Raw genomic sequence first — 12105 nt, forward strand, 5'->3', positions numbered from 1 at the left:
CCCTTTTCTCTGCCTCTCTAGTAAACATATTCTCAAAAAAAATTAAAGTGCGTACATGTTCTTTTAAATTCACACTGGCAGGGGATCTTACAACAACCTATGAGCTCAGTATCTGAAATGAGGTGCCTAACATACTTAATCCTACCAGCATTGTTAGAGAAAATGCAACTATAAAAGGTGTCAAGTCAGGTTCATTGCAGAGTTGAGACGCCCCTGCGGGTCCCAGGGGAAGAAGGCTGGGAGATGCGCACAGCGTGGCGTGGGTTCTTCAGGATGCGTGTGAGAAGCTAGCTTTGCTGACTCAGGCCAGGGCTTCGGATGTGTGCCCACGTCGTACACGTTCGTCTGGAAGAAGCACAGGTGAGGATCGCGGTGGGCGGCTCTGCTCCAGGTGCTCCCGGGAGAGGGCACAGCAGGTGTCGGCCAGGCTCACTCACCCACTGATCTGCAGGCTGGATCCCGCCCAGGTGAGGTCAGGGGCCCCCGCCAAGCTCAGCTGGCACTAGCGCTCCTTTTACTGTGGCGCCTTTTACTCTGTGGAATTGGGGGGGCGGGGGCTGCTAGACGAATGATGGGTGGAGGTAAGCAGGCAAACTGACACCTGCGCAGCAGCTCCCTGGGGGACAACAAGGTGGCTGGCAGGCCTCATCGGAGAGGGTGGACAGAGGGGAGGGGCCTGACTCATCAGGCTCTGGGTCCCCGCGGGTCACGTGGAGTCTACCTTTAATTTGACTACCTGGTCTGTGTGTGTCCACTCTCCTGCCCATACTAGCCAGCCTCGAAGGCAGCGGTATTTTAAATACCCCAGGTAGTTCTCATTTACAGCCAGACTGAGCATTACTCTACCTTCTATGCCCACTTCCTTTGAACTCAGACGGCCAGTACCCATGTTCATCTCCCAGGTGGGCTTCTGCTTCTCCTTACCTGATCGATTCTCTCCATTTTTCTGATCTGAATGTCCAGCTTTGTTTGCCCTGAGCTTTACACTGGTCATTCATTTTTCCGTGGCCTGGCTGTCCCTGGGTCATCCTTTCCAGTGTGGATTCCCAAGAAAGGGAATGGGATCTGTTGACTCCTTGCTGCTGAGTGTTGGGTGGGGCTTTGTGGCCCCAGGTCCTCTCCCAGGTTGCAGGCCAGCTGGCCCCGTGACTGCTAGCTGGGTGGTCTAGTCTGGGGTGAGGGGCCCTACTGGAACCCATGGAACGAAAGGGGCCCGAAAGGGGCCCGGGGCAGTGTGCTGGGCAGGGCAGTTCCCCTTCCACTGACTTGCTTAGTCAGCAAGCACCTACCTCAGGACTCTGAATTTTCCACTGGAAAACTGTACACTGTTTTTTAAAGACACTTAGCTCAGAAAATGTATCATTTTTCATAATTCAGCAGTTTCCACAAGAGCACTTAATCAAAAAGCTAGGAGTTGGCTGTATCAGATGCAATGTTATACTCTGGCCACTAAGATGAGCAAATTTCTTCTTTTTTAATCAGCTAAAAAGAAACCCTGTGATTCCTCTTCCAACTTTCCTTTTAATTTGGGGGGAAACAACTGGGGGCGGAGGGAATTACTTTAAAATTTTCTTGTTGCCAGATTCGGGCACAGACACGCCATACTGGTAGGACTGACACATTTCACTGGGACTGGAGTCCCCTGGGGTTGGGGTGAGGTGAAGCAGAGGGGAGACTCGAGTTTCTCTGGTGTCCCCAGACTCCTGGGAGGCCTGCTAGGCCACATCACCTTTGCCTCCAGTCGAGAACACCTGTTGCTTTGTTCCAGCCTCTTCTTTGGAGAACAGAAGCCCTACTTCTTTTGGCAACTGCTCCTCCCTTCACTCGAGTCTAGAGAGAGGCTGTAGTTAGGGCACGTGACTCCTGGACTCCAGCCGATGCGTCCAGGGTGGCTCCTGATTCACGAGCGGCGGGTTAGAGAACTGAACTTGGCATCTTAGAACTGAACTGGGAAGGAAAGTATGTCCTTCTTGTGGCCTGGACATTAAGATATAAAAATTAATGTATGGTGCCAGGTGGGTGCTGGAAATATGGGAACACTTTGTAAAGTATATGTATCTATCCACTATGTTGTATACCTGAAACTAATACAAAATAATATTGAATGTAAACTGTAATGAAAAATAGAAAATATATATAAAAATTAAGACCTACTGGCAATATAATCACTGCTACATGGTGGAAGCCAATGCAGTGAGATATAATAATGCTGATCTGCCCTGGCCTGGTGGCTCAGTTGGTTGGAGTATTGTCCTGTGTACCAAAAGGTTGTGGGTTTGATTCCTGGTCAGGGCACATACCTAGGTTGCAGGTTCGATCCCCAGTCGGGGCGTGTGCAGGAGGCAACCCATCAATGTTTCTCTCACATCGATGTTTCTCTCTCCCTCCCTTTCTCTCTCTAAAAATAAATAAAAAAATATATCCTCAGGTGAGGATATAATAATAATAATAATAATAATAATAATGCTGATCTGCAGAGAGCAGCAGACAGGAGATGCAGAGGCCTGGTGGCCTGGTTCCTGACATTTCGCTGTATCGACCTTTCTGCAGTTTGGCTCTTCAGCCCTTACCTCATGATGTGAAAGCCTCCACCCTCCCAGTAACACAGAGTGCCGTTACCTATCGCTGCCAGTCTCAATGCCCCGCTGGCTCCCAATTCAAAGACCATGGCAGATCTGTCACATTGGCTGAGTCTAGATCAGCTGCCTGTGCCTTACTTTCAAGGGAGGTAGGAAAGTTAACTTTTCATCTTCTGTTGGTGGAGCTGGGCTCCACCTCCCAGCAAGATGCAAAGGGTGGGGGAGCTTCAAACACAGGAAAAAGATCCTGATCCAGGCAGACCCAAATCCTGAGTCCACTCCAAGGAGTAAGAAACCCAGGGGCCGAGATCATTCTCATAAGAAGTTTGGAGGGGAAAGGAAAGAGAGTGGCCAACTATGGGAAGAGCAAAAGGAAAAGATCTTTTCTTTTGGGTAAGATTAAGGGGGCTGAGCAGTTTCACAGATGAGAAGCAAGGAAGTCTCATGACGAGACAAAAGTAGCTGGCACTCCATTCTGCCTCTGCGGCAGCAGGACGTGACTGTCCAAAGATGAGACCTCCTTGGACAAAAGGACACTGCTTCTGAAATACAGGATCTGGAGGTATTACCAATGACTCTTCAAAAGATAGTTGTCTGTTGCCTTTAATTAACATCTAAATAGATAACATATTCTTCTATAATTATAATATGGAAATGTCTCTGAACAAAATAGATTAATTTTTTGGCAAATGCCTAAAGAATGGTCAAGTTCATCCGAGGTTTTAAGCAGCAGCTTCTATGCAGCCGGGACATGGTCAGTGTTTGGGGACAGAAGTAAATATTCGCAGTCCGTGCATTCCTTTGATTTCTTCTTTCAGTGCCTAAGTAAGTAAAAGAGCATCATCATTTCTTTTGCATGTGACATTGATCTCAGTAAGTCCCTTGGAGAGTATCTTCATACAGCTCTGTATCTGTAGGAGAATTTGCACACACTTTCCTTCAGCAGGTCTTCCTTTTTTTGGAAAACAATTTTATTTTTTAAATTTATTTTTAATCCAAATATAACCTGGCTCAAAAATCAAAGAGGCATAAAAAGGCATAGAGTGACATCTCCCTCCCACACCTGCCCTCCGTGCCCGTTTCCACTTCTATCCTCAAATAGAAAACTGTTAGTTTCTTGTGTTTATGAGGATTTAAAAGTGCATATTCAAGCTAATATGAATATGTAGTCCACCCCACACTACCTTTTGAAAACAAAAATGTAGCACTTTAAACAGTGTTTTGCACTTTGCTCTCACCCTAACCACTGGAGATCTTTCTATATCAGGTGTAAAGAGCACCTTCCTTGTTTGCATCAACATGCTATTCCATACGGAGCTATCATAACTTCTCAGCCCATCCTCTGATGAACTTTTAGGCTGTTTTTTGTGTGTGTGTTTTGCTATTTCGAACAACCAACAGCTGTTCTTTAAAACCACACTATTTAGCACAAATTCCCCACTTTGACTTTAAAAATAAAGTTGTAAAATAATTATGAGACTCATTTAAGGCTACAAATGGTGTCAGGGCACAAATCTGAATGAGCCATCAGTCAAATCGATATCATTTCTCTGCAGTATCAAGAGAGAAGCGACAGCCCTGGCCAGTTTGGCTCAGCAGTTAGAGCATCGGCCTGCGGTCCGGAGAGACCCGGGTTCGGTTCCTGCTAAGGGCACGTACCTCAGTTGCAGTTTGTCCCCGGCCCTGGTCGGGTCGTGTGGGTGGCAACCACTTGATGTGTCCCTTTCATGTTGATGTTTCTCTGTCTCATTCTATCTGAACAAAATATCAAAAAATGTCCTCAGGTGTGGATAAAAAAAAGAGAGAGAGAAGCTACAGGACCCAAGGGAGGCGCGAACCACTAGACTTTATAATCACTACGGAGGAAGAGTCAAAGTCCTTTATATTAGATCCAAACCTGATCATCACAGTGGGGTGGACATGTTTTTCCCCTGTCTGTCCAGCAATCTCCCTGCTCCTGGGGAACAGTTCCTTTCCACTTTAACTGTGTACTGCTGGTGAGACTACCAACTGGCCTGGTCTTGAGGGAGTTATGCACCCCTGGCCCACCCTGATTGGTTCAGGTATGGCACATGACCCAGACTGGGCCAATTGGAATCTCCCCTGGGATTTTTCAGTACAGAGCCTTCACTCTTGGGTCACTATACAGGAATAATGTCAATTGGAGGCAGCTGGGGGCCATGGTCCCCACCTAGAAGAGAAAGGCCATCTCTAGTAGAAGAAGATGAAGCCAACATACAGAAGATGACAGTTCAGAGAGAGAGGCTATGAAAGAGAGCAAGCAGATGAACCTGTTTAAAATTCTGAATCTTGATATGCCAGAATCCAGATCATTTCATTACATGGACCAATTCATTCCCTTTGCTTGCTTATGTTAGTTTTAACTTGCTCTGTCACTTACAAGTAAAAGAATCCAAACATATGTGGTCGGGTTTATCAAGTCAGGAGCCTTAGAGATAATTCAGTCCCATCTCCTTCTTAGATAAAAAAGAAATAGTTTACCTCTTGTTCAAAGTCAGCAGTGACTAACAGATAGGACCTGAACCCAGGAATCCTGATGTCCTGGCCACCTGCTGCCCTTGGGCTCCTGTACAGCCCTGATGCCGGGAGCTGCTGCTGTGTTGGGAGCCAGTGAGCTGCCCCACAGTCTCCATGTTCACATATAAGCTCCCTCAACTCTGCAGACAAGCAGAAATGCCCCTGGGAAGGTCCTCATGTCATCTCTTGGGGAAGAGCACACAGCCCCATAGACCACATGCTGTCAGCTTTCTGCAGGCACAGAACACTCACTAGAGGCTGTCCCTTGTCTGTGCCAGGCCGAAGTCCCTAAAGCCTTCATGACTAGGCGAGGGTGCAGTCACACCTTCACACAAAAGGTCTTGACCCCTTGTGCCCTGAGCAGTGCCTGGCCCCAGCTCTCTGGTAGCCCTCTGAGGGCTCCCCAACACAGGTCACAGTATCTTACAGCTACAGAGGGCCTTAGAGATCCCCGGGGTCAGTGTGCGTTAAGGAAACTGAGGTCCTGGAGAGGAAGTGACTTGGCCAAAGTCCCTGTTTATCAGATGTAGCTCGGATAAAGATTTTCAGCACCCGCTATGCCCCCTGAATTGTGCTGGCAGCTGGGGACACACATGAAGAAGTCATGGGAAAATGACAAGAAAGGGAAGGCAAATAACACAAGTTCACAAGAAATCGACTCAGTGCAGTGATGGGTGCTACCAGACCCCACGCCGGCTCAGGACTGTGGTGATGCTCCCAGGAGGGAGTGTCTACTACTGAACTGGCCATTCATGGAGGAGGCCACCCAGGAGCTGGACAGCTGAGAGCGGACTGGGTAGAGAGGGACAGGCATCGGGCCCAGAGTGCAGGGTGAGGGAAGGCAGGCAACACACGACGATTCACCAGGAAAAGCCTGGCTTCAGGTCAGGCGTAGGAGGGGGCAGACTAAGGCAGGCCACACAGGGGATTGGAAATCCCAGGCCAGGAGAGGGGGGCTGGACTCTGGGCAAGCAGGCGGCACACTGAAGGGCTCTGAGCTGGGAAGACACAGGCAGAGGCAGCCTTGTGGGGAGGGAAGCGATGGGCACCAGGCAGGAAAGAGGTCAGAGAAGGGGAGAGGCAAGTGCTATTTACCATGTGCCTTCCACCTGTTGGCATGAGGCTGGGCACGTGTGGTCAATACCTCATGTGATCTTTGCCAGAGAGGAAACCGAGGCTCAGATCCTACTGTGAAGCAGAGACCAAGTCAGTGCTCATTCTCCTCCCTGTGGCTGCTCCCCAGGGCGGGAGGAAGGGGAAGAAACACTCGTCCTCCAGGCATCCCCGGGGCCTGGCCCAAAGCAGATGCTGTGGACTCAGAAGAGAGGGCTGATGAACCAGGGAGCTGGGAGAGGCGGGGCCACAAGTCCGCAGGGTCCCAGAGGACTGGTGAGTTCGCTCCTGAGGGTGGAACAGGTGTGAGTTACTGGGGCAGGGGCGCCCTGTCCACAGGGGGGGACCAGTTCAAGGAGCAAACTGGTCGCCGGTTCACCCCGGACCACCAGGCAGACCGCCGGCACCTTTGGGCTGTGGGTGTCCACGTGCAAATGAAGAGTTGGGCTCCACAGACCGATCCAAGGGGAACCAGCCCTCTCGGGGCTGACACCGCCAAGGCACAGAGGGCAGGGACGTGAGCATCCAGGGTTTGAGGCAGAAAATGCCGGAGTCAGAGGGCGGAGGGCATTCATCCCTGTGCGGCAGGCAGGGAGGCAGCACTGGAGCTGGCGAGAAGGGGGAACCCTGCAGGAGGCCTGATCTGGGCAAAGATCCAGATGCAGAGACCCTGGAGGGTGTGTGCCAGGGTGCGGGAGGGCCCAGAGAAGCAGTCTGGGACACCTGAGCTCGATGAGTAAGGGGTCACAGAGGGACTCTCATGACCAAAGCTGTGCTTTACAAGTTAAACTAGTTCACAATGGTCAAGACCTTCCAGAATGATGTCAAGTACACCTGCTGACGGGGGTGAGTTTACAGGCACAGGCCCAAGGGTCAGACTGGTATTAATTCCCAGTAAAATAAGTGTAGATAAATCAACGTGGCCTTTCAGACCCCTGTTGTCTGTCACTGGGTCTGGGGCAACGGGAGCCATTCTCAATGAGCCAGCCTCAGTTTACCCATCTGTAAAGCAGCCCTAAAGAGAGGCTAAAAAATCTTCACATCTACAACAACTTATCCTTTAGTACTCTCACGTTTACAAATACCATTCAATATGTGACAACACCAGTAAACACTGGTAACATTACACAAAAAAAGTATGGGTGGTTTGTTTTCAGCTTTGAATAAAAGTCGTATTTGTCCACAATCGGATTCCAGAAAGTTCCAGATTCTATTTTTCTCGGGTCTTAAATCCTGTTTGCATGACTGCGATATTGCATTCCTCTTTCCTAGGACTGCCACAAAACACCATCGCCCCCGGCAGGCCCTTTCGGAGGTAGGAGACCAGCGGCGAAGGGAGGTGTTGCCTCTACTGACCTGATTTACCATCTGGTGCTGCTGGACAGTCCTCTTCTCCTTAAATTCTTCGGACTCGATTTGGATCTCATACATTGCCCCACAGCCTCCTGAAAGAAATGCAACTTGAAAGTGTTTCAGTTATTAAGTTCCAGCAGCTCTAGCCCCACGTGTCCTTGAAGTGCCCTCAGGTCTGAATACTACTGTTCAGCAGAAAGTTGCTAAGACTCTTAGAAAGGTCGTGGCCTACCACTCGACCACACACCCCTCCTCGCAGGCTGCCTCCGCCCAAAATGTGCTCCTCCTTTTGCAAGGCAGCTGTGCCACCAGGATGATCACTTGTGGGGTAGGAAGGATAAGGCACAAAGCATGGAAAACCTAGGAAAGGTAGGTTTTCCTAGTATTTCCTTTTATTAAACCAACAAATGCCATGGAAGAGGGTGGGAGGGACTGAATTTCAGTGTTCTACCTTCAAAATATACTAGCAATCATTTTTTTTTTTAGTGCAAAAATACCCTAAAATTTGGTTTGAAAACTGTATAATACTATCCAAAAGAAAAGAAAGAAACAAGGAAGTATGAGACAGGGACACAGTATTACAATAAAAACTGCAGACAAGCGGGGCACAGAGCTGCTGGGGTCCCTCCCTCCTGGGCCCTTCCCCCCTCCCCATCTGTAAGCAGCACTGAGTGCTTCATCCTGGGCTCCTGCGGGGAGGGAGCAGCTTTCTGGTGAAGCGCTCAGGCAGCGCTCACGGTGGACTCATCCACCCCCTGACCAGGCTTGGTCTCCACAGCTGGAGAGTTTGTGGGGACTGAGAGAAACCATGCTGCTCTAGCATGACACAACCTGGGCAGGACACAGCCCCTGTGCTGCCAACACCAGGCCACTGGACGAGAAGTGCTCTGTTACACCTCTCTAATGAGCTCCAGGAATCCGAGTTTTGGTTAAACCAAGGTTCCCACCTCAGTTCTCTTTCTGTACTCGGTCCGGGGCTGGGCAGAGCCCGACAGGAGGTCAAGTTCCAGCTCTGCCCTACTTGGGCCTGGGGCAGGTTCAGAGCTGGTGAGGTCAAGGCTTCAGCATTGCTCTGAGACTCCTGCGGAGTGGTCACCCCACCGACCACTCCCCAGGACCTTTAGATTGATTAATTTCCTCTAGTTTCCAGAATAAAAACCATTTTTCTAACCCTTCTCCAGTCCTTGTGAATGCTATGTTCTCGGAAAAGCCTGTGAGCCGTTGTGGCAATGCAGAGTGGCAAAGACCGAGTCTGGGGTGGCAGGCAGGTGCCCGCCCACTGCCAAGCCGCTCCATGGGTGTGTCTGGAAAAGGCCCTCTCTCCCCCGTCCTGTGGGTACAGAAGGTGACTCCTCCGACTCCTCGCAGACTCCTAACACACAGCCAACCTGAGCTGCGAGGTGCCAATGGCCATCTGAGAAATGCGGGGTCTGGCTGGGGCAGGAAACTGGGCTCAGGTCAGAGTCTGTCCTGGGTCCTGGTCCTGGTTCCAGTTCTGCTGCCTCCTCCCTGTGAGGGACTGGAAAGGTTCCTCAGTCTCTCTGGGCTCATCTCCTCGTAGGGAAAGTGGGGCAGTTACTTTCCTCAAAGGGACAATCTCCTCTTGGGGTCCACGCCAGCTCTGACATTCGGGGGTATCAGAAGAATGTAGGGACATTTTTGTAAAGCCTATCTTGCAGTCAAATTAAAGACTGTGGACCAGAGTCCAGGGGTGACTGAGAGGGACCTCATCCCCACTTCCACATCTGCCCCAAAGCCACACACATGGAGCCGTCAGGTTCCCTCCGCCAAGCCCCCATCCCCTCCCACCCTCTGCCCCTCCAGAGGGCAAATCCTACCAAACTCTGTGGGAAGATGACAGAAAACATTACCTGAAATGTCAGTGACTTTGATAGCTGTAGCTCGAGGAAAGTGTTCTTTGAGAATTTGGGTTACTTTGAGCTCCCCCTCAGTCTGCGAGGCAAACATCCGCTGGGCACAGTGAAGAGGAAGCTGCCACAGAAGAGAAGAGGCCTGGCTGAGCAAGGTGACGCTGCCCCTGCTGGGTCACTCTTCCTGCGAGGCAGGGCCAGCGTGGCCATGGCCTGTCAGAGGGGCTGGGTGTGTCAGATGCCCATGTAAACGGCCTAGGATGCAGAAGACACTTTCTTGGGGTGGGGGGTGATTGTAAATAACTCACTTTGACTCTAGATACAGGGCCCCAAACCTAATTCAATAGATGTTTTAACTTTCCATAATGCCCTGAGAGAGAGATGGCAGTTTTATAGGTGAGAAAACAGACATTAAGTAATATGCCCAAGGCTAGATCCATTAGTAAAATGCAGAGCTGGGAGAGGCCAGGCAGCTGTGTCCTGCTGAACAACTTGCCACTAACCATGCAGTGGTGGGGCCAAATGCCACCCACTCTTTAGACCTGATTAACATTCCAGTCTCTCCGGTGGGATTTGACCTTGTGAACTAATGCTCAATAAGCCAACGACCCTTCGATAGGTGAATTCTCACCGGGGAGAAGAATTCTATTAAACCACCTTTAGGAGAAACATTTTTAGATTATTTGCCATTGGCAACCTTTCTTTCCCCTCCCCTGATGGCTACCACAGGGAGCCAGTGCTTCTGAGAGGAACGTATCTCAACACTTAGGGGTAAAGGGGCAGAAAACCAGGTCAGCAAGCCCTTGGCTGGGTTGATGCCGAAAAGGAGACTGAAAACAGAGTATGGCAGGCTGTGGATGTCAAGCTAAAGATTTTGCACCTTGGTGCCAAAGTAACCTGGCACAAAGCAGTGCCTTTTTTTTTTTTTTTAATCCTCACCCGAGGACATTTTTCCATTTTTTGTACAGATAGAGTGGGAGAGAGAGAGAGGAAGAGAGAGAGAGGGAAACATCGATGTGAAAGGGACACATCAAGTGGCTGCCACCCGCACGACCAACCAGGGCCAGGGACAAACTGCAACCGAGGTACATGCCCCTAGCAGAAACCGAACCCGGGTCTCTCCGGACCGCAGGCAGACGCTCCAACAGCTGAGCCAAACCGGCCAGGGCCAAAGCAGTGCCTTTTGAAGCTAGTCAGTAGAGATGCCCGGATAAGAGGCAAAGGGAGTAGCACCAGCTGGGTCCCTGTCTGGAGGAGGGAACACCAGCGCTGTTTATCAAGTGCTGGTGCTAAAGGAACCTCAGTCCGGGCCATCCTCAAGCTTTTCCTGAGGATTCAGAGCAGGGTCCTATGTTACAGAATCTCCGAGCACCTTCTTTAAAATGACCTTGCCACTGGCTCTTTCACTAACTGGTCTCAAAGGTCACGACTGAGTCTGTTCTGTTACTGCAGGCTTCCAGAGCTGAGCCAGGGCAGGTGGTCTGGAGGACTTGGGTGATGGATGGATGGTGTGAATAAATGAATAAGCAGGGGAAGAACCACACAATTCAGGACATGCCTACTGGCACCGGCAAAGAAGTCTGGCAGGCAGCTGAAATGCAGCTAAGGAGAAAGATCTGGTCTTGGACTGTCTGAGTGCTGTGCAGAAGGAAAGAAACAATGTTGTGGACCTGGAGTGTGGGGTGGGGTGGAGCCTCTTCTGAGAAAAGCACCTTGGGGAACAAAGGCAGAAAATAATCAGGTGGCAGGCAGAGGTGTGAGGATGGTTAGCATTGAAGATTTCCCAGGAGAAGCCTTTCCATCTTAGCAGATCTGTGGGCGGCGCCCTTTAAACAGTCAATCTGCTAACAAAACTCCCAGATGCGGCCGGTCCACGCTGAAAGTCGCCAGTAGAACTGCTTTCGGGAGGCAGGTCCAAGGCCAGCAGGGGAGAAGGAAGAATATCAGAGGAAAGGGAAAGAAGTGGATGAAATGAAAGGATGGATCAGGAAGGGGGAGAGAAAATTAGGAGAGCGCGTGGTGAGTGCCCTCTGCTGGGCGTCGTCTCCGGGTGTGTGGGATTCGTGCGGGTCAAGGTCAATGAGGCCGGGCGGACGTTCCCACGCTCCGGACCCCGCCACAGTGCCCGGCACCACGCCGTGACTCCGGGCCCGGGCTCCTATGTCTTCTGCTCGATAGATAACACTGCTTCTCTCGTGCCCGCTGTTATTATGGATGTTTAGGTGTCTGCTCCCCTCGCCCGACCTCCACCCGGCTCGGGATGTCCCCCAGCGCACCGGGGCCTGACACCTCTCCGAACGCCGGTTGCCCCGGGCCGCTGGATGAACGAATCCACGAATGAATGAATGAATGGAAGACCGGGAGCCCCTGCCCGACCCCGCGGCCCCTCCGCAGGTCCCGCCCCGGGGCGAGCACCTGGCCCCTGCCCGTGCTCACCCCGCGGATCCGGCGGAGCAGAGGCACTGCCGCCGCCGGGCTCCACGCCGCCATGCCCGGCCGACGCGACCCGCCGCCCGAGGTCGCCGCGTCTCCAGAAAGGCGCGGAGCCCGGGACTGAAAGCCGCCGCCGAGAGCGAGGCCGCCCCCTGCCGCCCGGAGGCCGCGGGCCGCCCGGCCCCGCCCCTTGCCCGGCGGGGACTCGCCACTCGGAA

The 12105-nt window shown here is 51.5% G+C and overlaps 1 protein-coding gene across 2 annotated transcripts; it reads right to left on the bottom strand.

Annotated features, from left to right (window-relative positions):
• Positions 1-3167: 3167 nt before the first annotated feature.
• BOLA3 (bolA family member 3) lies at positions 3168-11969 on the bottom strand. 2 transcript variants are annotated; one of them, XM_036262954.1, is made up of 4 exons: positions 11891-11969; positions 9455-9575; positions 7587-7675; positions 3168-3400 (listed from the first exon to the last, which is right to left on the bottom strand). In XM_036262954.1, exons 1-4 carry the CDS (start codon positions 11942-11944, stop codon positions 3335-3337), a joined length of 330 nt encoding a protein of 109 aa, XP_036118847.1. In that variant the 5' UTR covers positions 11945-11969; the 3' UTR covers positions 3168-3334. The 2 variants fall into 2 exon arrangements, with proteins under 2 accessions (XP_036118847.1, XP_036118848.1); XM_036262955.1 differs by lacking the exon at positions 7587-7675 and having other exon boundaries at positions 3175-3400; positions 11891-11967.
• Positions 11970-12105: the final 136 nt, after the last annotated feature.

Source organism: Molossus molossus, unplaced genomic scaffold (assembly GCF_014108415.1).
Source record: "Molossus molossus isolate mMolMol1 unplaced genomic scaffold, mMolMol1.p scaffold_m16_p_15, whole genome shotgun sequence".
NCBI classification, from domain to species: Eukaryota; Metazoa; Chordata; class Mammalia; order Chiroptera; family Molossidae; genus Molossus; species Molossus molossus.